This window comes from Chrysemys picta, chromosome 1 (assembly GCF_011386835.1).
Source record: "Chrysemys picta bellii isolate R12L10 chromosome 1, ASM1138683v2, whole genome shotgun sequence".
In the NCBI taxonomy this organism is placed as follows: Eukaryota; Metazoa; Chordata; order Testudines; family Emydidae; genus Chrysemys; species Chrysemys picta.
The window spans coordinates 87,513,135-87,541,079 of NC_088791.1; the positions used below are offsets into that span (position 1 = coordinate 87,513,135).

Sequence of the window (27,945 nt, forward strand, 5' to 3'; positions counted from 1 at the left end):
CCCCCCCCCGTTCCATTAATCAGCACCTCCTTTTCAAGTCCATTACTAGGCCATTTATCTGGTCACTGGATGCCTTCCCTATGGGGTACCTGCACTGGACATCCGCCTTACACTTACAAAACAAGTTGCGACATAGCCTAACCACTTTTCTCCTCACCATAATAGGTCCTCCCTGACATCCGCTGTGGAGAAGGCAAAAAAAAACCCCACTCCACTGAAGTCCATATGGTGATGAGGGAAAAATTCCTTCCCAGCCACCCTACGAAGGAGCGAGTAGTGCAATGCCCACAGCAGGTCCTAACCCAACCAGACATTAACACCTTGAGGGGAGGGAGAGTGGGTGCTGCCTTTCCTGCTGCATGGAGAAAGGGCTTCCAATGCCCGGGGTTACACCTTTTATAGACTTCTGCCCTCACATTCCCAGGGGGTGAGTCAGTGCTGCAAAGCTGACCACCACCCACCTTTTTGCAGCAGTTTCTCACCTCCTTCCCCTTCCCTCCCATAAAGCACTACTGCCTTCCTCTGGCAAGCTCGGACAACGTCCCCCCCACTTCAGGTGTGGTGCAGTCATTTTCAGTCCTGATGAAACAATACAGTAATGCAAATAGAATGGTTTCCTGACCTCTCTTCAGACTGGATATAATATGTAGATTTAAACCATTGCTTCTCTCACAACCCTCTCAGTGGCATCAGACAGACCAATATACCGTGAGACAAGGTAGGTGAGGTAATATCTTTTATTGGACCAACTTCTGTTGGTGACCGAGACAAGCTTTTGAGCTTACACAGAGCTCTTCTTCAGTTCTGGGAAATGTACTCAGTGTCACAGCTAAATACAAGGTGGAACAGACTGCACTGTGGTCATTCTGAACCCTCTGGCTGTGATACCTATGAGAATCTCTGCAACATGTAACAGGACATTTCAGAGAATATTAAAAAATGTTGCCTTTTTATTATAATACATTTTCAGAGGTCACTGTAATCCCAAAGGCAAGCCTTTAAACCAATTATCTGAAGAGAAACCAGGAAATTAGCTAGCATATCTTTTATCGTGCTAGATATTTTTTTATTTGCATCATAAAAGTATTAGTTTTCCTACAGCTTTGTTGCCTGCTAATTAAGATATCATTGTGCTATCATATAACTGTTGACAACCACAACCCCTTAAAATTTTAAACCAAAAGGTGCTTATCTCATAACAAGCAAAAGTACAATATTTGGTTATTATAATGTATTATTTTCAGTGTCTGTTTTCAGCTTTAGTTTGAAACTCTATTTTTGTTTTTGTTTTTGGTTGTAGTAGCTAAGGATGTGAACATTTTTTTTGATGAGTTAGAAGGAGTAAACAGCCCTTTCAAAGATGATGACTCTCTTCTTCACCATGGTAATTTGACCAGTACTTCAGATGATGCCAGCAGATTGGAAACAGTTGGAGAGGTAAGAGCCCATAGACTAAGCCATACAGGGAATAAATGTAATTTGTTTGAAAGGCTTATTCACTGCAGGCCCACTCTTATCCAATCCTGTGATCGTGTGTGTGGGCTCTTAAAGATGACCTCTGCTCTAAAATTATAACATGGAAATATAAAATCTTTTGGGTTCAGAATCCCTTAATCATTCTTGGGGCCCTTCTGTGAACCCTCTCCGATTTCTCAACATCCTTCTCGAATGGTTGACACTAGAACTGGACACAGTATTCCAGCAGTGATTGCACCAGTGTGTTATTGGTTCATCAGGCCTATCAATGTGTCCCTGCATTAATCCTCAGGGACTGGAATGATCTCATGCATTTGTGATAGACAGCACTGGCTACCAGACATGGGACATATGTCACCATCCACTGGGTAGTACATAGAAGAGCAAATCTGATTATGCAAAATGGTGGTAAGTAGTATGTACAGAGATGGGAGTTGGGGCTTTGCAGCATACAACTCCCTTCCTTCCCACGCATGCCTTGCAGCATTAATTTCCTCTTAGTGACTTCTTGCTTCCTCAGGGCTGGGGTCCACTAGAAAGTGCACTGAGTATCAGGCAGTTTGTGCATTGGGCCACAATCCACTGGGCGGAGCAATTCTGTTCCCAGGGATCTGTCTCAGATGCAGTTTTTAGCTCATACCACCAATGGTGTGTCCAGTAGGGGAGGATTAGTTGGATCTTCAGTGGAATAGGAGTAAGTAAGGCCAAAATTTTTCAAAGTGGGAGCACAAAGTTTAGGCCCCTAACTTCATATTTAGGCACCAAAAAAAAAAAAAAAGTTGGCCTGACTGAAATGATCTGAGCCCCTACAACTCCCAGTGGTTGCCCATTCAACCTTAATTCACCCCTTGACCCCCCCCCCGACCTTGGGCATATGCATTATATTTTTAATTACATGATCACATACTATTTTTTCCACAGTATCCCAGCCTCATTCAATGTACAAAATGGGCATGCAAATAGTTTCACTACAGTTAAACAGACAACTATAGATCTGGCACTTCCTAATCTTTGAGTGCTTGATTTTGCAGCCTACATAACATTCTTTTAACATAGATTTTTTCCTGTGTCATTATTATTTATACTATACTACTGCCAAAAATGTGGTAGGCTCTGTACAGACACGTAGGAAGATGCAGCTCCTGCTCCGAAGAATTTACAACCTAAAAAGAAGTGACGGAAAACCATATACATGCAAAACACAGTCCCTCTTCAGACCATAACTGTACTTGAGTTCACATATTCCTGCTTATTCTTCTTTCCTATAGTCATAATCCTTAGTGGCATTATAAGTATTTCTCCAGCTACCAAACATGAAGTCACAGACAGAGGATTATGATTTCAGGTGGGAATAAGCAGCAAGAGCAGATGAGCTCTTTTGACCCAAAGATCCTATTTTCATACAAATATCCCTTGTAATAAAAACGAAGGACCAAAATATCTGGGAAATATGATAAAGCAAATCTGCTTCTAAGTAAAAGGTGCTTCAGCGTTTCTCATGGCGAATTGACTGCTCTTTAAAAGGAAATGCAGGTAAGCAGCTTTAAAATTCCCTTGTCTTCCTATTTATATTTCTATTAAAGTCCTATTCAGCTTTCTACTGTGATTACCACCATGAAGTGTATTCTGACACTAGAGGGCCATAGATTTTGAGCATATCTTTGATACACTTACTTTATAGACTCTGTGTGTTTGTCTCTATATGTTTATGGAACCCAACAGTGGATTCTGCGAACATGCAGTATTAATACATTCTCAGCAAAATGAGTTGTAGCTATATAAATGTGTAGGTTGTAAATGAAGCCAGGGCTGCCCAGAGGATGCAGGGGGCTTGGGGACTTCGGCGGCGGGGGGCCCCTGCCGCCGAAGACCTGGCACTTCACCGGCGGGTCCCGGAGCGGAAGGACCCCCTGCCGCTGAATTGCCGCGGAAGAAGCTCCAGGGGCCCGGGCCCCATGAGAGTTTTCCGGGGCCCCCGGAGTGAGTGAAGGACCCCACTCCAGGGTCCCTGAAAAACTCTCGTGGGGGCCCCTGCGGGGCCTGGGGAAAATTGCCCCACTTTCCCCCCCCCCTCTGGGCAGCCCTGAATGAAGCTGACAAGACAGCAAGAAACACCAGTAAGAAGTATTAGCCTTTTTTTAAAGCAAAAATGGCCTGAATTGGATGGGACAGTTTCACACTTCCATGGGAATGCTGCTGTCATGGGCAGTCATATTAGCAGAAGGAGAGGGGATATATCTCAGGTAGTTAGGACCAGTCTCAGAGAGTGGTTTTTAATATCAGAACAGAGACTTTGAATTGAACTCTATATTAATTGCAGAACCAGTGCAGTGACAGGTGCACTGGAATGATGCATTCCTGCCCACCTGTGTTGCTAAGCGGTTGGCTGCTGCACTGGATTTTGCTCCACCCCAAATATCAAAGCAATAACTCGCAGTTTAATTTTAAGATTTCAGAAAAAGGCCTAAGTCAAAGATGTTATCAGAGTGGGCGTGTGTGTGCACATACAATTTGGAGTTTGTGTACCTGAGGTTATGTAAGAAGAAGAATCCAAAGATACATCAGGGAAAATGGGGCAAAATACTGACTGTTTGCGTAAGAAACATTTAGAGAAAAGCCAATTGTATTCTGAGGAGTTACGTCAGAGTTAGAGACTAAATTCAATCATTAAAATGGGAAACAGAGGGAACTTCAGTCTGGCTTTAAACATAAATTGGAATTTAACCTGTACTATGGAGTCACTACAGACACCTCCATAATATACATAAGGTCACTGGGGCAGATCCTGTGCTGCACCTCCTGGACACGCAGCACAGAAGCCACAGCCCAGTGGGAGGGGAGATAAAGGTGGCTTGCCTTTGAGCTGCTTCTGTGCCCTCTGTATTCCAGGTACTACTTTAACTTACAGCAGTCTCCCAAGGGTTGCATATAAGGAGTGGAGTAGGAACCACAATCAGCTCCATTGTTTTTAAAGACTTTGCTCTACCTTCCATTTACTTAAATATCCCCTTGCTTTTTTCCCCCCCTCTCCTCCCAAAGTGGCAGTTTTACAGGGAAAGTTTAAGCAATATGTTTTCCTGAATTATTTTCATATTTAATGCTCGGCAGAATCTTTCCCTAGTGTATTGCTGATGTCATTTATCAGTACTATATGCAATATAGATACTAATGGTCTCTTGTCATTTCCTAATGCTTTTAAACTTTTTTCTTGCCTTCTTTTTTACTTGATAAACTGTACCTACTGTACCAACTCTGCACCTGGCAGGCATTGTGAAGACAATATTTTAATGAGCAGTTCTTTCAAAAATTCCCCTCCTTTAGCCTGCAGTGAGCCCAGTGTCCCAAGGCTAGGGGCCGTGTGGAACCTTCTCATTTGCTTTCACATTTAAACTAAGATGCTTTCTTATAACCAGAACCAAGGAAGCAAACAACACCAAGCATCCTTGTTGGGAATATTTATCCTTTTTTCCTGCAAGATACATTTTTATATTGATCGTGAACAGTGTTCAAACTGTGCCATTTAAGATGGGAGACAATTCTCCTCTGGGAAAATGGTCTGAAAATTCCTGACAGTGCATTTGAAAGGCAGAATATTTGATTTTAAGAAGTTTTTTTTTATTAGCTATGGGTTTAGTTTATTTCTGTCAGGGATGGTTTGCCAGTATCCAGATAGAGGGTGACTCATCACAAACAGGAAACTACCCCAATCGTCTTGTCAGTTTGGCTGTGGAATGTTAACAGGAGGACTCCTGCGAGCTCTTCTCCATCATTCCACTCTCACTGTTCATTCCAATGGCTGAAGAGGTTTGTTATTTCAATATGTAACATTGCTTATGTCAGGCTCTAAGCACTTTAATGTTTCTTTAAAAAAAAAATCCCTCAAAACACATTTACGGCCTCCACATTTTGAGCGACATACCCCATCTACACAAAAGCATAAACCTACCAGCTGACAGGGGCGGTACTGCAGATTATGGTGTGTGTGTGTGTGTGTGTGTGCGTGCGTGCGTACGTGTGTATTATATAATAGAGAGAGAGGTGGTGGTAAAAAAGTGTGAGGGATAAATGGCAACCTTCACCTCCATACCTGACCTGACTTTAAAAGAGACTGGTTTCCTGGTTTATTAGATTTTTGGAAAGGAATCAGACTCTGCTGATCTGTTTGCCAAAGCAATAAAAAAAAAAAAAAGCTAAATCTGTTTGCTTGTTGCAAGGGTAGAAAATGCTTGAACCGATCCATTATTTACAGGTAATAGTCAAGAAGTAGTGTTTTCTTTAGCCATTGCTAAAGATAGACTTATTTCCAGTGTGGTAAATCCAATCAGAAAGTATATTCAATAGTTCCATAGTGTTCTAAAGTTAATCTAGTGGGACTATGCTGGGATGGAAACAGAACTTTTGTGTCTTCGTCACGGGGGTCACCCACCAGCATGGTGCCTTCTCAGGGATTAGCTCTCTCAGCCAGTGCGTCCTCTCCTGGTGGTGCCTCTCCTGTTGTTGTCCGCACCTGCAGACCCCTCAGTCCAAGTCCCACGGTGTCCTCTTCATGACTTGGCCCACCGGCCAGGCCACCATCCATGTTTTCCCCCTTCTGGGGGGGAAGTATCTCCCAGTTCTACAGTCCAGCCACTTCCCCAGTGGCAAGTGGGAGGGACCTGGGCCTGCCCACTACTCTGGGTTCTGGCCCAGGATCTGTAGATAGCAGCCTCCTGCTGCCTCTCCTTAACTTCTCCACCAGTGCTGCTTAAGTTTCCTGGGCCACTTCCCCATGGCCCCAGCACATTCTTCACCCTCTTCTCAGGGCTTCCAGCCCGCAAGCCCCAGCAGCCAGCCAGGAGCTCCATTATGCTCCCCAGGTCCCTGCCAATACTGCTCTGTCCAAGGTGCTAGCTTCCTTCCACCTGCAAGGCACCCAGTTCTCCCTCCTTGAGCTCCAGGGAGTAACTGCCCCTGCTCTGCCCTGTTGTTCTTCTTATATGGGCCTCCTGAGCCCAGATTGGCTGCTCCTCACAGCCTCTCTTCCTATGGACAGCTTCCCATGCAGCCTCCCTAGGGCTCTATAGACCCCTTACATGCCAATGTGGGTGGATGCCCTTCTGCCACCTGTGGAGGGCTACTGAAGCTGATGCTGCCATACAGAATACCTGCCAGCCAGAAGTGAGTTATGCTCAATACGGGGGTCAGAATCACCATCACTTTGAAATGCTTCCAATTCTTTTACTTTGTTTGTATGCAGATATTTTAGTACATTAAACTCTTAGTCTTCAGCTTTTGTTTCAGAATAATTCCATCTTTTACTTAATTTTGTATGTTAAAAGTTCCTGTTAGACTTCAAATGACATAAAATCTCCCTTTGTCTCCCTTTCCTCCCGACTTTAAAGCTTGCCTAACGAGGCATCCTAGTTTTGAATCTGGGAGGTCAGTACCCCTTCTGCTTAAGTGGAGACAATCAAATCCAGAAGTATTTTGTATGGGATGCTAGACAAAACTATCAGTCCTATGAAACATCACACACAAAGCACTTAAAGACTTGGCCCACTTCTCCTAATTGCTTACCAGTCAAGCCTTTTATATTGAAACACACTGAAATTTGTAGCTCCATAGGTTCAAATGGTGATAGTCAACTTGCTTTGGTAATTGTTTTTGCTCTTCACAGGGAGTACCTGATAAAAACAAATCCAATGGGCTATATTTTAGGGATGGAAAATGCCGGATCGACTACGTTCTGGTGTACAGAAAATCTAGCCCACAGACAGAGAAGAGAGAAGTATTTGAAAGAAATATCAGAGCAGAAGGACTACAAATGGAGAAAGAGGTAACAGAGCTTCTCTGTTGAAAATTTTAAAATATAAAACTCGATAGATTAGTAGGGCTTGATTCTCATTTACTCTAAGGCAGTGATACTCAGACTGAGGCTCAGGAGTCGCAAGCAGCTCCTTAATGTGTTTCCTGCGACTCTTTGCAGGACATAATATCAAACCACTGGGTGATTTAATTCTTAACCAATCAGGATGCTTTTACTATATTATTAACCAATTGTAGAATACTTGGTCAGTCATTTTGCTGTGAGAATAATAGATATATAGAAAATGAAACAGTGAATTCACACTACTGTGGCTCTTTTGGGTAATGTTGATCTCTAATTTGGTTCTTGAGCCACTGGGGTCTAAGTATCACTGCTCTAAGGCCTCTTTACACTGCCATGGCAGAGGAAAGGGGCCTTAAAGGGGTGTCAATATACAGAGCAGTATAAATGGGTCCTAGTGTAAATGAGAATCAGACTCATAGATTTTAAGGCAAGAATGAACCACTAAGATCATCTTGTCTGATCTCTGGAATTACAACACCATAGAATTTCATCCAGTGACTCCTGCAGTTGAGGGAATACATTCTTTCCTACCATATAAGTAAACACTATCAAGCCCTCCACTGTACAAAAATTTGAGATTAGTGAGCAACATAAATGCCATTTAAACTAATGATATTTCTGATACCACCAAGTCTACCATAAACAATGGGAAAAACTAACGTGAAATATACTATGTCAACTTATTTTTGAACCATATGTAGCAGGGGCAAAGCTTACAAAAGTCATACATGGGTAAGTGGCTTAGTAACATGAGGAACATGCTTAAACATGTCTCTTCAGATGTGCACATTTTCTGCCCATCCCCCACTTCTTTTTACACTTATGAATAAGTTTTGACTTTATGGGTTCTGAATGTGTTTGTGGAGGGCTTGAGACTCAGTGCCAGTCAGTGTGGAGGACTATGACTAGTACTTCACCCTTACTTGTGCCTCATGTACTCTCACTTGTACTGAAGTGTAATGCTTGCTGTATCATACCATATAAGGATTTATAGATTCAAGGCCTTCCTGAACTACCTACCATGTGTCTGTTTATCTACCTGTCTTTATACACTGTCCCACTGATTTTTAAAATGCATGTTATCAACCATATGCCTGTAGTTCTTCTGCACATGCCCTTGAACAGCACGCTTCCTATCAGAATGCTAACTGGGGGGAAAATGGCAGGCCTTTCGCTTTGAAAGGACTAAAAATTTTATACATATCTGCCTTCCTTTTAACATTTTTTTCTGATTGAACATAGATATTGTGTAGTGGTTACATTAGACATCACATTTACCAGTAGCTACTACATCAAGGTATCTTGGAAATAACTTTCATGTCACAATGGTAGTTTAATGACAATGTATTTATTACAAAGGTTTCTTGCTTGTACTCACAATGACCTGTTTCACAGAGGAAATTCAACATCATGTTAACTTGTTATCAGCTAATACAGGAGTATGTGGCCGTTCAGCCTTAGATCACAAAATCTGATCTTCTTTCATAACATAAAGTCAAGAACAAACATGAGGAAATATTTTCTGTAGCTTATTAACTTTTATCAAAGCAGAAGATGAACATGAAATGAATCCTGCTTATTGATCTGTCTGTCAAATAGTTCTATTTTGAAGAACTCTTTTATTTTGAGAAATTTGAAACAGTCTTTTGGATTTATTATGGTACTGAGACCAACAGTGAAAGCTACAAAGGCACTATCTTTTATGTATTATGGAGGTTAAATGCAGCATTTTGCATGGGAAACTTTGGAAGTATTTGTCTTTAAGGTACTTGGTATCGACTTTTGAGGTTCTCTCTCTGCTGGCTATACAGTTGTCTTCTTTCAAGTCAATGTGCCTTTATTGGCGTTTGCTCTTTTACTGTCTAGCAGACAAGTTCTCTGAATGTTCTGCCATCTCACTATTCATTTCAATTTCTCTATTATGCCATTGACATGCAGCTATATTTCCCATTAATACTGTTTGACCCAATGTGACTTCTTGCTAGAATTAGTAATTGGACATCTCTAAATTTTGTTTCACTCAGAATGATCAAAATGAGGTTGTTACATAGCTCTAGTAAATACTTTTAACATCTAAATGTGTAGTCTTTTAGAAAATATGACTTTGACTTTAAATTAAACACTAAGATACATATTTTATAATCATTTTGTCCTTGAATTGAATTCCAATCAGAGGAAATAAGTAGAATTACAGTACCAGTAGCTTTCTCTGTACATTAGCAACCTCCAAGTTTGAACTCGGTGGAATGACAGAGAAATGTGGAATGGTGGAAAGGTTTATGCCTTGATTGTGTCTCATTTCAATTGCATGGGTCTGTCCTTTGATAAGACTTCCAAATCAATCTGGGTTTCAATGCTGGAATGTATAAGTAGCAGCTTTGGCTGGTGCTCGTTACTGTTTCATAATGAACCTGCTTCCAGTGGGAAGAGAGATAAGTTTATAACTGGAGAAGATGTGCGAGACAGCTGTCTCCAGTTCTGGCTGCTGAATGTCAGCAGGTATATCAGTTGTGAATCTTGGAGTAAGGTGAACATGGGTTATTCAATAATTTTCTGTTTGGTTCTTGATCGTTTTTCATCTGGCTACTTGATTGTTTGTGATGTTGCTTTAGAATTTTGACATTAGTCCTGTCTGCTTTAGCCTGTTTAATTTGAGATGAAGTGTTGAAATGGAAACTTTAAGGGCTATTCACACTACAACTTTGAAACCAAATTCATCAGAAACACTGCAATGAAAGGATGGCAGATGATACTGGCTACCCTGACAAATGCAAATGATGCAAGAGCCTGTGGAGGCAGTTTTTGAACCAGTAAGACAAATAGCATGAAATCTAAAAGTTAAACCAGAAGAAGAAGAGGCACAATATCAGAAACATGAAACTGACAAAATCTGGACAGTTCCTGACTGATGAAGATTATTAATATTTTGCCCATGTGTATCATCCCCTCAGAATTCACAGACAGGTTCCTGGGCTACATTACCTGGCTCTCGTTTGGAAATTCCACCATAATCTTCTTATCTTCAGCAATAAACAGTGAGGAGGTGCTAGCATGAAAAAAGAAATCCTTAAATACCAAAGTAATTCAGGATATAGATTCAGGATATAGAGGGCAGAGCCGTGATAGCAGTAATTAATCTGAGTGGTCACGAGTTCACAATTGGCTAAACTTACACACTAAGCAGCACTGGTGCTGATTTTTATGTAATGTTAAAATAATTTTTTTTCAGTGTGTATACGGAATTGGAGATAGTATTACTGTCTTGTCTCAGTTCGATCTGGGTCATATCCAATACATCTGTGACTGTGAGATAAAGAAGTTCTAGGTATTTGATGCAAAATATGGGCCTAACATATGTTTTTAAGAAGAACCACAGGACAGACTATACCTTTTTTGCAGCCAGATACCAAACTGTCCCATACTGATCTCTATTTTATCTTACATGGTCTCACAAATGATGTGAATAGCTGTGATATCTGGGCCTCAGGATTTTTATCACCCCCTATTGTTGTTCAGTTTATACTATTGGATGCAAAACAAAAATTCAAGTTCCTGTATTTAATGTACAGCTCAAAGATGAGAATACTGAGTTTGTCTGTCGATACAGTTTCAGTCGTTTCTATAACTACTGTATGGGAATTTTGTGTGGCCTATCAGAGGATTCTAATTGGAAAAATATTAATGGGAAAACAGTAATTAAGATGCATGTGTTCATATATTGAAGGTATTTATATCTCAATGCATATCTGATACATGAAAAATGCTTATGATACCTAGACTCTCAGAATAGATTCTATTTGATTTCAACTCAGTTTACTTTTTCTTTTATTATAGTTCTTATAGCTATACTGAGTTATTGCATATATAATTGTTTTTGCTTACTAACATTCTTTTATCCAAATTTTTGAGTATGCCATTCATAAAATGAATGATAATATATATATATAAATGTGTTTATTGAATTTGGTTAATTGTTTGGGGTGAGAGTCTGTGCTGAACTTAGTCCATGGGGAGGACAGCTAAGGTGGCGCAAAACTACGTTTGCACCTTCCTAATTCTGTGCTGCTCTGCAGTACCCATTAGACAGCCCTAAGATCAGTCGAAGTTAGGGTAACCTGTCCCTTGCTGTCCAGGGGCCACAGTGCTGCCCAGAATCTCTGAAGCATTGTATCCATTCCCAATGCATCCCTTGCATCCTCAGCCACTCTTCATCACTCTGGCACTTTTACCAGGCATAAAGGGGTGAGAATCTGCAGCGGGGGTGAGAATCTTACTGGTTGTGTTTATATACTATAAATAGGCCTAATAATGCAACCCTAGCTACTTCACCTAAATAGCATAACAAAAGTCACTTTAAATATGCTGATAGAGATAAATAAATAGGAATCTTGCATGAGTAGTCAGCCTGCTCATGTAAATTAGGATAGTAGGATCAGGCCTTGTATTTTTATTTTATATATGTAGGTTAATGTTGCTGTATGAAATCAATGAAATGTTTTAAAACACCAACAAAACCCTTCAGTCCTCTATGTGCCAACAAGCAAATACTGCATACTCCTCAGAGTCACTGGAGGTAGAGCATTGACCATAAACTAATTTCTGATATTTTTCAAAAATCAGTCAACATGTTTGGGTTTCAGTCTGCTTGTTGATGTTCCCTTTCAGTTAAAGAAAGGGTTGGTTTTGTGTACCAGTATTTCTCAGTTTTCTGTTAACCATTCATGTTCTGTGCTTTAGTGCTATATGCCAGATTAAAAACTTCAACATTGTCACCATCAGTGTCAAAATGTCACCAGGTCATCCCCTAATTGTGCTTGATTATCTGCCTTAAGCAGCAACTGATATTTGTGGAGCAACATCTGGCAGTTGATATGCAGCAGAAGTATAAAATAGGTACTCATTGCAAGACAGCTCATTCTTATCTTCACTAATGTGTGTGAACTGATAGCTACCAGTAGGTATAATTTAAATCTGAAAACCATTTGGGGGTCATTCTGAATCAAAGTTACTGTATAAATATATTATTAGTTTTTGACTTTATGGGTTCTGAATGTGTTTGTGGAGGGATAGTAAGTACTCTCTAAAGTAGTTTCCCTTAACATGGCTATAACTTTGTGCTAATGGGGACAAGGCTTTAGAGGTTTAGTATTGTGTATGGAGAAAGTTGCAAGTCCATTATGCTACCCTTTCCATTCCAGAATGTGATCATTAGGAGTTTACCATGCAACTTCCCCTCAGATGTGGCCACAGTAACTCACACATTTGTCACTTCCAGACTGTACTATTGAAAACTGCTGTATCTATAAATGAAGGTGCTGCAAGATGCAACAGCCCAGTTCCTCAGTAGGATGAACCATCTGGCACATCCTACCAGTGTTCCACATCTTTCATGGGTTTTAATCACCAAGTCCCTCAACAGGTCAGAGCGCTACTGCATCATAGCCTGGCTCTCCATCCAAAACCCACTGAGACAGCATCACTCCAGTAGACTAAGACCTCTAACAAAGCCAAGGTAAAGCTCATGAAAGCTAGAGACAAAATATTCTTGGCCAAAGGTACCTGACTGTGACAGAAGAAATTTTCTGCAGAGATAAGATTGAGACAAAAATCTATCGCTCTCCAGAGTATGGAATTGCTACCGCTCAATCCATAAACAAAACTTCCTTATAGAAGTGAAGAGCAGAATTAATTATGATGTCCTCTATGGACAATGCCTTTAAGTCTAAACTACTGCATCTAATGCTTTGGTATTATGGTGACAAGCACTTCGGAAGTGCCTAATATACGTAGGGACAAGGGAGTATTTTTCAAAAGCACTTGTGTGATTTTTTTTTTTAAGAAGAGCAAAGCTCATTGACTTCCAATGGGTCTTGTGTTCCTCAGTCATTTGTGGTGGGATTTTCCAAAGCACTGGGTCCACAGCATTTTTTTTTATTCTGTTCTCCCATACCAAAGCAAGAGTGAGAGTTCACTGCAACTCTGCTGGCTGCGTTTAGTTTCCTAAAGCCTCTCTGAGCACAGAAAGTTGTCACTTAAAAAACCTGTTTTGACACCCAAATGAAGATTTTTAGACTTTACATTGACTTCCAAGGTTCCTTCCTAGACCTGAGGAAGTGTAATGTAATGGCTCCGCACAATACTTAGAGATAGTTCCACTTTCTTTAGCTAAGAGCTTTTCCTTATGTTTATGAATAACTTATTTTATAATTGGTTAACTTTTTACATATTGCCACTTTCACTAGAGAACAGTGTACTACTTCCCAGAAGTCTGATAGAAATTCCAGCTGGTACTCAGCAATGACTTGGCTCAAGTCTTGTTGAAAGTAATGGATGTAATGAGAAATCACAAATGACAAGAATACACAGTATAGTATAATATAGTGACTCTTGACTGATCCCTGAATGTAAAACCAAAATTAGATTAAGACCATGTCAAAGTGAGGTAAAAGGCTTGAAATATAGGCTGAATAGAGAAAAAACTTTAAAAGCTGAAACTTAAAATACAATTATGTTCAGAAAAATGATTATGTGAAAATGCCACATTTTTAATCATCAGCTCTTCCTCCAATATATATTCAGTTATAGCAGTGTTCTTTTCTGACAAAAAATAACTTCTTCTACTTTGTTCTCTTGTTAGTACTTCCGAGCCAACACAGTTATGTTGGAATGAGCTATTTTCTGTTCCCGCTCATGCATCATTGACAGTGTTACTAATGAAGTTCCAGTTGTACACCCTTTATTATTGGTTGTGATGCATGAGTTGGAAAGAATAGCTTAACTTGCAGAACCCAAGTTGTGTTTGCAGAGCTGGCAGCTAGAAAAGATACCTTGTAAGCTTAGGGTGACCAGATGTCCTGAAATTATCGGGACCATCCTGATATTAGGTGCTTTGTCTGATATACTCAACTATTCTTCCCCCTCCCGATTTTTCACACTTGCTAGTTGGTCACCCTATGTAAACTCAGCATGTGGGTCACTGAGAGGCAGTAATTTTAGTCACTCTGAGGTCTTGTCCACACAGAGACTTAGTGTGCGGCAAGTTGGGTTGTGAATCTACAGCGCTGTATAGCCAGCTAGCTGTGTGGACCTGCTGCCACACACTCAAAATTCCATAGTGTCTTTTGACCTATTGCTGAGGATCTACCTTTTAAGTGTTGGTGCATTCTGAATTGGGTATGTTATATTGTTTTGTTCATATTACTATTTATATATTGATTCTTTTGCTAACTTAAACTTCATTTTAAAATATACTTTGGGAAAGTTGCAAGATGAGTAAAATCAAATTCCTTCCTGTCCTTTCGTTTTTAATTCCCTGTCCTCTAACTCATCTCAACATCATCCCTCCTGTCACATGCACACACCTGCCCATGTTCATGCACATGCACACACACACACACAGAGAAACTGTAACCAACATTTATTTCAAAACGCCTACTGCTTTCTTTAGAGCCTAGATTTCACTCTACACCTGCATTAAGCCAAATACCAAGAAATCTGATCAAGAGTTGCAAATTTGGGACAGACATTTGGGAAAAGCTACATCTTCTCTGATCTTCCCTTTTGAATAAGATCAACTGTAGTGTCAATTTACTATTTGACATGTCTTCTGTTATAGACTACGTTAAGCATTTGGATAGATTTGACTCTCTATAATAGGCCATTTCAGTCTCTTACTTTTCTAATCCTATTATCCAGTATGTAAATAACAAGAGCTAATGAATTTACAAAGGAAGTTATACCATATGTGGTAGCTGCAGTTTCATGAACAGCATAAATACCACATTATTAGCAGGCACAGTTTATTATTTAGATTTCTAAGCACCATGCCTGATTGCAATCACAAATCAAGCACTTAGGCTTGTAAATGACAGCCATAGATTCTAAGGCTTGAAGGGAGCATTGTGATCATCTAGTCTGACCTCCTGTATAACACAGGCCTTAGAACTTCCCATAATAATTTCTAGAGCAGATCTTTTAGAAAAAACATTCAAGCTTGATTTTTAAAATGGACAATCCACCACAATCTTTAGTAAATTGTTCCAATGGTTAATTAGTCTTGTTAAAAATTAATGCCTTATTTCCAGCCTGAATTTGTCTAGCTTCAACTTCCAACCATTGGATTGTGTTACACCCTTCTCTGCTAGACTGAAGAGCCCATTATTAAATATTTATTGTCCATGTATGTACTTACAGACTGTAATTATTCATCCCTTAACTTTACATTTGTTAAGCTAAATGGATTGAGCTCCTTGTGTCTATCACTACAAGGCCGGGTTTCTAATCCTTTAATTATTCTTGTGGTTCTTCTCTGAACCCTCTCCAATGTATCAACATACTTCTTGAATTGTGGGGACCAGAACTGGACACAATATTGCAGAAGAGGTTGCACTGGTACCAAATAAAGAGGTAAAATAACCTCTCTACTCTTACTTGAGATTCTCCTCTTTATGCATTCTAGGATCACAATAGCTCTTTGGGTCACAGCATCACACCAGGAGCTCATGTTCAGCTGATTATCCACCACAACCCCCAAATATTTTTCAGACACATAAACTGTGCCTGCAAAATTGCACGTGCAACAAAAGAATCCTTGCTAAGGCCAAGCTGAAAATCAAAGCCAACATACGCATTAGCTGTGAAAGTGAAAGTCTAGTTATTTACTTTAACATGTTTAACTGCACACCCTCTTTGTTGTTTTCCTTTGACAAGTGTCAGGTAAACCATGTAGCTCGGCCTGTGCAAGCCATACACAGATCAATTGCCCATACAAAGTTTCATTCTAGACTGAAAAGCAATTCAGTTAATTCTGTAATGCAAAAAGCTCTCTCAGGAGACTTAATGAAATCCATGTTTCAAAGATAGTCCATATATAAGTGAATAGGTATCCAAAAGAATGGCACCTAGTGCCAGGTTTCCTTTTATTAGATTGCACTGCTCCAAAAAGGCTTTGTCAGTATACTGTAGAGGCATCTTCAGTTAGCTGGGCATTATGAGAAAAAACGATTTGGTAGCCAAACAAGATAAACAATAATGGGGGGGGATGTTTGTTTGTTTGTTTGTTTACCGTGAAGCTCAATGAAGATTTAGAATATGAGCACAGAAGAGGTACTTGGAATTCTATATGGATGGAGTTTGAACTCAAATTTCACAATGCAGTTTAAAAAGTAGACTTTTGACCCATTTCCCAGGGATGTGTCTAGAGTTCTTTATAAAGTAAATGCTCTGTGTAGTTCACAAATTACAGTCTTTTACACATAGAATGTAAAGGTGGCAGGCAAAGAGGTCTGGTGTGAATGTAGTAGGAAATGTTTCATTGAAAGCATTGATGTGCATTTGAAGAGAATAGAATAGCTAGACCAGGGGTGGCCAACCTGAGCTTGAGAAGGAGCCAGAATTTACCAATGTACATTGCTAAACAGTCACAGTAATACGTCAACAGCTCCCTGCCCACCGGCAGCCCCACCAATCAGTGCCTCTGCCTCCCTCCCCACACTTCCCGATCAGCTGTTTCGTGGCATGCAGGAGACTCGGAGTGGGAGGAGCGAGGGCATAGCAGGGTCAGGGGAGGGGGCGAGAAGGGGTGGAGTGGGGGGAGGGCCTCTGGCAGAGCCAGGGGTTGAGCAGTGAGCACCCCCCGGCACATTGGAAAGTTGGCGCCTGTAGCTCCAGCCCCGGAGTCGGTGCCTATACAAGGAGCCACATATTAATTTCTCAAGAGTCACATTTGGCTCTGGAGCCACAGGTTGGCCACCCCTGAGCTAAATAATATTAAGAAACTGGAATAATTGTTTACTACCAATGGATTGAAAATATTTCCACAAATAGTCCATTTTTTTCTGCAGAGAAGTTCAGCATTTTTCTCTTGACATAGTTTTCTGTTGCCCACTCTTTGTAAATCAGGGAGTTTAAAACCTTTCGATGACACTGTGTTCAGAAACATCTGGCCTACAAAGGATTATATGTGGAGCACTCCGTCTGAAGAGGAGATAATTTTTCATTTTACAATAATATGTTCTCTCAGACTCGGACTTTAAGGCCAGAAGGGACCAACATGATCATCTAGTCTGACCTCCTGCACATCACAGACCGCAGAACCTCACCCACTTTCTCCTGTAATAGGCCTCTCACCTCTGTCTGTGTTACGGAAGTCCTCAAATCATGATTTAAAGACTTCAAGTTACAGAGAATCTACCATTTACTCTAGTTTAAGCCAGCAAGTGACCCATGATGCAGAGGAAGGTGAACCCCTGCCCCAGGCTCTCTGCCAATCTGACCTGGTGGAAAATTCCTTCCTGACCCCTAACATAGTGATCAGTAAAACCCTGAGCACGTCAGCAAGACCCACCAGCCAGACATCTGGGAAAGAATTTTCTGTAGTAACTCAGAGCCCTCCCCATCTAGTGTCCCATCTTTGGCAGTTGAGGATTTTTGCTACTGGCAGTCGCAGATGGGCCACATGCCATTGTAGGCAATCTTACAATACCATCCCCTCCATAAAGTTATCAAGCTCAGTCTTGAAACCAGTTAAGGTTTTTGCCCCCACTGCTCCACTTGGAAGGCTGTTCCAGAACTTCACTCCTCTGATGGTAAGAAACAGTCTAATTTCAAGCCTAAACTTGTGGATGGCCAGTTTATAGCCTTTGTTCTTGTGCCAAATAATTCCTCTCCATCCCTGAAGTTTATCCCTCTGATGTATTTATACACAGCAATTATATCTCCCCTCAACCTTCATTTTGTTAAGCTAAACAAGCCAAGCTCCTTAAGTCTCCTCTTGTAAGGTAGGTTCTCTATTCCTCTGATCATCCTAGTAGCCCTTCTCTGCATCTGTTCCAGTTTGAATTCATCTTTCTTAAACATGGGAGACCAAAATTGCATACCGTATTCCAGATGAGGACTCACCACTGATTTGTACATTGGTAATAATACTTCCCTATCTGTACTGGAACAACGTCACCTGATGCATCCTAGGAGTGCATTAAGCTTTTTCATGGCTACATCACATTGGAGGCTCATAGTCATTCTGTGATCAACCAATACACCCAGGTCTTTCTCTTCCTCTGTTGTTTCCAACTGATATGTCCCCAGATTATAGCAAAAATTCTTGTTGTCTTAAATGCATAACTTTGCACTTTGCACTATTAAATTTCATCCTGTTTCTATTACTCCCATTTTCAAGGTTATCCAGATCTTCTTGTATGATATTCTGGTCCTTCCTGGATTAAATTGTAATTATTCCATGATATATTTTTTGTAGCTGCATTGATTTCATAGCAGAGTATTTGTCCATTGTAGGCTCTAGGAGAACCTGTTAGATCCAATAGTCTGTAGCTACTTAGAGCATAGTGAGAGCTTTAGATGCTTAAGGATTGCAAGACTGGGCCCTTACAGTACAGTTGTGCTGATTTGGTGGTCAGAGCTCTAAAATTGCCCCGAGTTAGAGGAGAAGCAGGCCTCTCTGGAAATGCCAGCCAAATGCCTAGTAGTGTCCCATTGAATTATCTAGGCTTTAACACTGAGTCACCCTGAAAAATGGCATCTTACAATATTTCTGAACCTGCAGGTGAGCAGGAGTAGCAGCCTCAGAGATCTGGTCTAATTGCATTGAAGCCAAAATGTTTTGACAAAGTTTTCATTGGGAAAGTTTTTTGGTTCTTGAGCACACTGGTCAACAGAGAGCACATGTGCTACATTCACCCTCTCTAGCTTGGCGGTTGAAGTGTGAGTCCCAGGTTCAAGTTTCTGCTCAATTCAGAGTGACCTGCATTGAAAAATTTTACTCTGAATCAGGCAGAGCAGAGGCTTGAACCTGGTTCTCATACATCCCAGTGCCCTGACCACCAGACTATAGAGGGTGAGTCTCACACTCAAAAAGCTCAAGTTTTGATTAGAAAGGTGAGACTCTGACTCAGTTTTGTTTTCATTAAAATGTTCTAAGGGCTTGTTTTGGTTTCAGTGCCGAGCTAAAACAAATGTCAAAAGTTGCCACAAAACAGAATCATCATCCTCTAAATAGCTCTCCTGATATGGGCCCCCACTACTCCACCCCATGCACAGACAGATGATGCAGCAGAGTAAGGCTTGCCTTATTTTCTCTTATTTCCCTTCATGGGGGCATAAAGCAAGAGAGATGTTTACCCACCATATATCTCTTAGTTTTTATTAGGGCTCTTGAGGCTTACTGTGTGTTCATAATTAGCTACAATAATATTCAGTTATAGCTTTATTTGTTTCTTGCCCTTTCGTGGATGTAATGCAGTGATGAAGTGAGAGAGATTTAACAAAGCCTGAACTGGGGGAAGCATTCTGTGGAGATAGCCATGAAGAATGAAAGCCTTTGCCAGCCAGTTAGACCTGTCCTTCTGTTTAAGCTATTTTCTAAATTACAAAACCCCATTCTGCTCATGTAAACCTTTTATATTCAGACATAAAAGCTTTTCAAATAATCCCTCAAAATGCCTTGTAGGCAAAACAGTTTAAAGTAACATTCCTTTGGCAGTATTAGTACTACAGTATTTATTAAGTCTGTTAGACATCCTTTGTAATTTGTATTAATAGGTTTACATAAAGCTTTCCATTTAGAAGGAACAGCACTGACTCCTTTGTGAAATATTCATTGTTAAGCACTAATGTAAAAACATTGTACTTATCTTTTGAAGTTACCATCTCTCTACTTTTCTTATCCCTGTTTAAAATTTGAAACTGTCCTCAAAGATGAAGACCTTCAGAGCTAAATAAAGGTAGCAGAAGACTAAAATGGTGAGCGGTTAGTTTGGGGTTCTTGATCCTACAATTGTTCAATCTGCAGAATTCCTGTTGGTTTCAATGAGAATTCTGTACATGGCATGTTAATGAACTTTAGGTGCTGTTATAGACTTTGGACCTTCGTGTTTTAAAATTTAGCTTGCTGACCTTTGCTTTGAGTTTCGCATATGAATGTCACATTTTGAAATATTGCAACTGTGGGGTGCTAATTATAGCACAGTACCCAGGTATTTTCATTTGAACAAATATGCCCAAATATACATTTCTGGGAAATACAGTTATAATTTTTTCCCCGCTAGAACCTGACATATTTTGATGTCTGTTTAATAACAGATGTCTAAAACTGAAAATAAAACGTTCAAGTATTTAGAACATAAACACCTTGAATTTGGCATAAATAGGTTTTACAATTAAGTCAAGTCAGTTAGAGAATTAGTTTCTATCCCAAACAGTTAAAATCCATCAAATTTTAGTGAATTGTTTTTCATATATTTTAGTTTAATATGTTTGGTCTCAGAACTAGAAACTGTTTCTGAAACATATATCAGCAAGTTCCATTGTCTGTTTCCTATTAGCTTGATTTCTATTTGCCCAAGTCAAATGAATGTTTTCCCCTAATATTAAAATTCTTTCTTTTGAGAGGAAAAATTACATAATGACTTTTTATCAGTGTCATATGTCCTCGTTCATAGGTGATTCTTTTAAAAAATGGTCATGGGATTCAGACACTTTTAACACTTCCTATCCCACTACGTATCTGAAATATACAACACTGATTTCTTTCTGAATTACCAAAAATAAGAGAAAATAGCATTTTGTAATGTAATTTTTCATTTACAACTGTTCCTAAAATACAAGTTGTTACAGAGATACCCATGGTATGGGCAAAGCTTCTCAGGCATATTTAAGTACGTCACTCTTACTTGTTGCTGTTCTTTATACAGACTTATAAAATGGTTTTGGATGTAAGCTGCAATCAGATGGGCTGAAGAGGCTTAGAACCCATGTAATTATCTCTCAGTGAATGCACAGTTGGGATTTACAGCCCTTTCACTATCCCTATCATTAGGCCATTTCCAAACAATTAAAAAAAATCAAATAATGTTTTAAAAGTATAGAAAATGCTTAAAATGCATATAATTTTCATAATTTGTAGTTTAATCAAATAGATATACATATTGTTGTGTATATCTAAAATGTGCTTTGAAATTCACTTGCATTTCTTTTCTTCCCTTCCCATCATTGTAAGCGAAATGCCAATTTTCTGAGTGACTCAGTATCAAAGTTTTCAGCATTTAGTGGCAATCTTCCACCCCTGTAGCATTGAGACTGTCTGGAATCCTCATCCCTCTAGAAATGATAATGGTACTCCAATGTATTTCCTGTATGATCACTGCATATACAGGCACCTAACTCCCAGTGATATTTAAATGAGTTTTAGGCTCCTAAATACCTCTGAGGAGCTGGACCACAATGTCTCTTGTCTACCAGGAATCTCTTTATCTACTCTTCACAACATGTGAGTCATCCTGGCTGACAAGCCCCTCAGTGAGGCAACTGTAATATTTGTTTGCTATGATATGACCCAGCCAATGTTGTTTTCAATGTGTACGTGTACAATGGTGATTGCTAGGGAACCTGCATATTACCTGGTTGCAGTTAGTGTCCAGGGTGATGTGGATCATTTATTCCCTCTTATTTCCCCTGCATTTTTCCACTGTGCATTCATTGCCTACCTCTGCTCTTCCCATAGCTAGACATTAGCAGGCCTCCAAGTGATTCTGCTGCTGTCATGTTTGGAAGGATAACTGCAAAGAACAAAGGCTAGCAGATATAATGCTACTGACCAACTGAGCAGACCAAAGCTGGCAGAAGTGGCTCTTTTCTGAAGTCCACTACTCCCATTCACTATGAAAAAGCAGGGTTGGGGGAAGGATGGGGAGGGAGAGGAGGAAGTAATAAGTCCTCCTCCCTTCTCCCACTTTTCTTTCTCCCACCTTCTCACAGGGCTTTATCCTTGTCTCCTGCTCTTCTCCCTCTACAATCTCTGTCTGGGTAATCTCATGGCCTCACACAACTTCAGCTATATCTCTATATTGATGACTCACAAATCTAGCTCATCACTCCCTCCCTACCTGCCTCCCTCCATCAGAACATGTGTTTCAGTTTGACTTCCTGACATCTCCTCGTGGATGCCTTATTTTTCCTCTCAAATTCTCACCACTAGCCCCATTCTTGGTCATTGGGAACAGCACCGTCATTTTGTTCAGAGTTTGTCTCCTTCCCTTCCATTGCCCTTCACATTCAGGCTGTGTCCAATTCCTGTTGCTTCTTCCTCCATAGTATTTCAAGATTAGACCTCCTTTTTCTGTCCAGACTTCTAACAGCTCTTGAGCCGGCCCTTTATTATCTCCCATCTTGTTTACCAAAACCTCTTCTTCTCTGACTCTCCGTGACTATCACTTGAGGATCTCTCAAGTGTCCTCCAGTGGATAACTGGAGGACACTTGTTGCATGCAATGTTTGGCTTCCTATAAAGGAGATGTAGAAGGATGTCACATTCTAGGGTGCAATCCAGACCAGTGAGGGGTTGTGTCACTTCCTGCTCTGTGACGTGGGGTGCCTCACAATGTTTTGCTGTTGTAGTCCCAACCTGGGCCACTTACAAACAGCAAAACAGTATGAAGATCATATCCTGAATGTTTGTGTATAGCTGCAGTCCTGGTCCCATAACTCTGACTCCAACAGCCTGTCAGCAACACACCAGCCACACTCTGGCTTCCAACAGCCTTGGTTACTACTTGCAGGGTGACCCCAACACAATCCCAATCCCGAGTTTCCCCCAAAATATATGTTCTGTGGTGTCCTGTCTCCTCCTGGACAGTTCAGATACTATAGATCAATTGCCCCTTAAGGCGTCAATATCCAACAGTTTGTTACTTTCAGTGGAGTTACCAAACAGCTCAGTTAAAACACAATACTGGATTCATTTTGATTAAAAATGTACCAAGTTTATTTAACAATAGAGAGATTTTAAGTGAGTATAAGGTATTAAAGTCAGAAATGGTTACAAGAGAAATCAAGATAAAATGCTTTCTAGTAGCTAAGATTTAACAAACTAGACTCGGTTCAAGGTAAAATCCTTACCTCATGTTCCCAGCAACATTTCTGACCAAATTCTCAGGTCAGGATGCCCTCCCCCCGAAAGTCAAAGGGCTGGTTCCTTTGTTGTCTTAGGTGGAAGAGTGTGAAAACCAAAACTTTTCTCAGAAACGTCTCTCTCCTTGTCTCCTGTTGGAGCTGTTCCACATTGTGTAAATAATTAAATATTCTTTGGGCCATCAAGAAAGACTCTGAGTCTATAGTGTGGTGGTTAGGGTACTCCATTGGAATGTGAAAAACTCAGGTTCAATTCTCTCACATCCCGGGTGAGTGCCCTAACCACTGGGCTATTGGCAGGAGTTTCTCTCTCTCTTCCACACACTCCTGAAATTTTTTGAAATGTCTCAGTTTTGTTCTGATGCAAAAGAAAACAAATGTAACACTGCATTGTTTTGCAAAATGGAATTCTTGTTTTCTGACCAACCCTACTACTGACTAATACTACCGCTAAAGGCAATTACCTATTTTTTACATAAGACACACACACACACACACACACACACACACTTTGTGTGACTATGGCAAAGTAAAATTAGATTGAAACTCTACCACCTGTAGTGCAAGGACTGTGATTGTGTCCAGATCTTATGTGAGTTTGTAAGGAACTGGGCAGGCTACTTGTATATTTCTTCCCCCTCTTGCTCAAAGACAGGCACAGTCTGGCTCTAAATATTTACCATTAGATCCTGGGTACATTGTAGGTATTCTTCAGTACTGATAGTTTGTATTTGACTGCAAAGTACAGGTATGTGTTTCCAAATACAAATTATGTTTCTAAAGGCACTTAATAAGTTGCATAGTTTTAAACTGGCTGTGTTTTATATCACCTAAGAATTTTGATTGTATCCTTTCACAAACTCAGTAATATGAGCTGATCATTTTATGTCTGCAAATCATGCCAAATGCAGGTTTAATAATGCATTGTGTCCCTCTTGGGAACATATTCTACCTAAGTACGTCAGCAGATGCAGTTCCCAGGAGCAATGATAACAATTTAATATAAACATCCAAAACTATAAATCTATTACAGTAATTATATTCCTGGGTACTCAGCCACCTGGTAAATTGGATTGTTCCTTTATGAATTAAATTGATGGCTTTCACGAAGAAGAGGCTTTCTTGTCATGCCTTTATACATTTGACTTCAAAAACAGTTATACTTGAAACATAAGAATCAACTTCTACTTTAGCTAGTGATAAGCATGTATTGATAGTAAAATATCTTGCCCTAAAACCTACTGATACCTTTTAAAAGTATCGTCAAATTACTTGAAAAGGGGAATTACCAGGAAAAAGGATAGTTTGGGGAAAGCTCCCTTCCAAAATACCACTGTGACCTGAATAATTTTTATTTTTATTTTAAAAAGTCTTCATTCCTTTATTGATTTTTTTTTTAGACAGCGAAATCAAACTGTGCCTGAGAGGTACAAAAAATATCAATAAGAAACAAAAATCAAACAAACACTTTAGAAAACTAAAGTTCCAGACTGCTTCTTCGCCTTACCTTGATAGCAACTCTGTAAGTCTCGTCTGCTTCCTCTTTTCTGTTCTGTTCAGGTTCTTATACTGTATTCCCATTAACTTAGCATTGAGCACCTTCCAGAGTTAGAAAATTAAACAAGGAGACTCATGGCTGTCAGTTGAAGTTTCTTCTGCATCTTTCTTTTCCTTGTCCTGCCCCCCAGGAGTAGGGGGAGAGGTAATGTCACTTGTAGGGTTTTTAGTTTGTTTGGGGTTTTCTCTGTGAGTTAATGTTCTGTGTTAGTCTTCGGGAAGGGAAGTTAGAAGAAGTGCTTTGTGGGTCTGGATTAGCACGTGGTGAGCTTTGTAGTAGTTCTGAGTTGCTGTTGGAAAGAGTTCCCCAGGCTCAGGCTAGTCTCCACTAAAACCCAGTCTGAGAAAAGCTTTACTCTTGTGAAAGACCGTTCCATATTTCTTGAGGCATGGAACAGTTGAGGATGGAGGGTCCTGAGGATGAGGTGGTCCTTAAGGTGTCCTAGGACCAGACCATTTAGCATTTTGAACATAAGGTTGGGGACTTTAAACTTACCCCGTTGTTCCATGGTGAGCAATGCAAAGAATGGAGAGCTGGGATGGAGTACCGTTAGCAGCCTGTTTTGCTGGGGAGGCACACTGCTACATTCTGCACCAGCTGCAGTTTTCCAAAGGTTGAGGGTTTCCCGCCCAAATAACCTGCAATGCCATAATCCAGATAGGAGATGACGAAGAGATGTATATTATCAATGCTAAGTCACCATCAGCCACAGCATTTGCCTTCATGGCCTTATGTGGCAGAGAATTCCACAGGTTGACTCGGCTGTGCATAAATCCTCTCTCTCTCTCTCTCTCTCTCTCTCTCTCTCGATCCCAGTGCAAAGTGACTAGAATCATTATCAAATCTGAATGGTTTGAGTAGGTAGTGGTTTGCACTCACTTAGCACTGGTGTAAATGACTTCATAACATGCAGGGCTATGGAGAATCAGGCCTCCTGTGTCTTGAATTTATCAGTTTTTCTCTTTCTCAACTACCTTAACTTTCTCTGCTTTTGCTGCTGGCTCTTCTTATTCATCTTAATAATGCTGACTGCTTTCCTCATCTTTCCCGCATTTAGCATTTTGCAGCATCTTTACTGCTTTCTATGTCTTGGATTTCTTATGTAATAACTAGGGCACTTCTTTGTCAGACCTTAAGAGAAACCATTTTCCTAAATACAGTTCAGAGTGATTTTTCCTTTTGCCTTGCTCACAACATATACTGAAGCGCTTCATCCACCGAGAAGAGTTTATCACTTCAGACAGTTGCCAACATTTACAGCACCAGACTTTCTATTTTCCTGTTAACTTTGCTGCCACTCTGCTTTCATACCATGTATGGTCGTGCTGTTTTTCTCAGCAGTTGCACAGAACTCTTTCCTCATTAGTGCTTTGACAGTTTTGTATTCATCTGTGCCTCCTAAACTCCTAAGTTAAACTCTGCTTGAAACGCTGAATAAATGTTGAGACATCTTCTATCTTGCCCCTGTTTCCTCTTAGAACACTGTTTTAACAAGGCAATGGAATATGGCCATTCTAGAGCCCAAAGGGTTTTAATACTCTCTCCCTTAAGTAACTATTCATGAATTTAAAAAAAAAAATATGGGAACCAAAATAATTGATTGCAGTAGGCCAGTAAGAAAATGTGGATTCTGTTAGCCACGGCAGTGGACACAGAACTGCTCTGCACAGTGTGACATTGTGGTTCCTCTATTTCAAAGGGATGGGCTTGCTTACTTCTAAAAATTATAAACCTAATTTGAAAATTATAGTAATCCAAAACTGTTCCTCCAGGGTTGTCCATGGAAAAGGTTTTTAATGCTGGAGGTGTTCCCACTCCACTTTCAGTCAAGCTATAGTGGATGTGGTGTAATAGTGAGGTCAAAAAGTAGTATGTGTGATTAGTAATGTTAAGTGATGGTGAAGGGGAACATCTGGAGAGAGAGAATGGAGCAACGTGGTGCAGAGTGAGTGAGAGAGATTGCATATGATGCTGAGGGCAGAAGTGAAAGAATCCTTGTTCTTAGCTTTTACTTTAAACTATTTCACAACTGATGACCACTTATCTTCCACCTTCTCTTTTCTCTCTAAGGCAATGTGATAACTCTTGTCAGTAAGACAATATGGTCCCACTAGTAAATATTGTATTAAGAAATCCCACATACTATCTGTGGTTAAGATTTCAATGGTCCAGTTATTCAATATTCATTTCTTTTCAAAACCTAGTAGAATGAATATACATTTGTATGTTACTGTGCAATATTTTTCAACCCATTTCTTCCCTAACTGGCACACATTTCTATCCTGATATTTGAAAAGATATAATCCACAATGGTACATATTCTCTTTCAATTGAAGTCAACCTTGTGACACTGCAGTATTGAATGATGTAAAATATGGTGTCTATGCATTACATTTCTTGAATATGTTGGGTGTGATTTGATATTAAAAAGATATGGTGAAATATACATTCTTCATATTATAAATAATTGTATCTAGATAGATAGATAGATAGATAGATAGATAGATAAGCCCAGGATTAAATTCACCTCTTTATAACATATGTAATCAGATCAGAACTGACATTGCCTAATGCTATAGTGGTGTTGGACCTCTGACCAAAAAAGATACAATTAGGGCTAACTTCTTTCCCGATAGTTTCACTCTGCAAACCCCAGGGTTCATAAATCTGTACATGCAAGCTCAGAATTGGGATAGTAGACAAAATCTATAACTTATTTATCTTGACCATTAAAATAGTTTTGTATCTCCTAACTTTTTTGTCATATGTAAAATGTTTTGTATCAGACATACTTTATCGGTAGGTACATTGTAAAAGGCAATAATTGGCTAGTGGTGGAGATAGTGGTTAGATTATTTTTAGCCTTTTCAGCATAACATGCTAAGGGCTGATGTTGCCTTATGGCAAGGAATTAGACAAGCTCTAAGGAAAATCGTGAGTTATCCTTATCATATATTGACCTTGCTTAATGTAAAGCACATCTTTCAAGGCAATGAGAATTGTGTGGCTCTCCATAAGGTCAATTTTTTCCTTTTGTTCTCAGGGATATGATTAAGTATTTCAGCTTTCTGCTTTCTCTCCAGTTATAATCAGTCCATTTAAGAAATCTCAAGAACTTCTA

General features: G+C 40.0%; 1 protein-coding gene across 3 annotated transcripts in view; it reads left to right on the top strand.

Annotated features, from left to right (window-relative positions):
* Positions 1-27,945, top strand: part of ANO4 (anoctamin 4) — a 269,643-nt gene that overhangs the window by 108,245 nt on the left and 133,453 nt on the right. For all 3 annotated transcript variants that reach the window (XM_008178773.4, XM_065561354.1, XM_008178774.4), the window contains exons 4-5: positions 1,301-1,437; positions 7,133-7,291. In XM_008178773.4, coding sequence (XP_008176995.2) covers positions 1,301-1,437; positions 7,133-7,291 — 296 coding nt within the window. The remainder of the gene's footprint in view (positions 1-1,300; positions 1,438-7,132; positions 7,292-27,945) is intronic.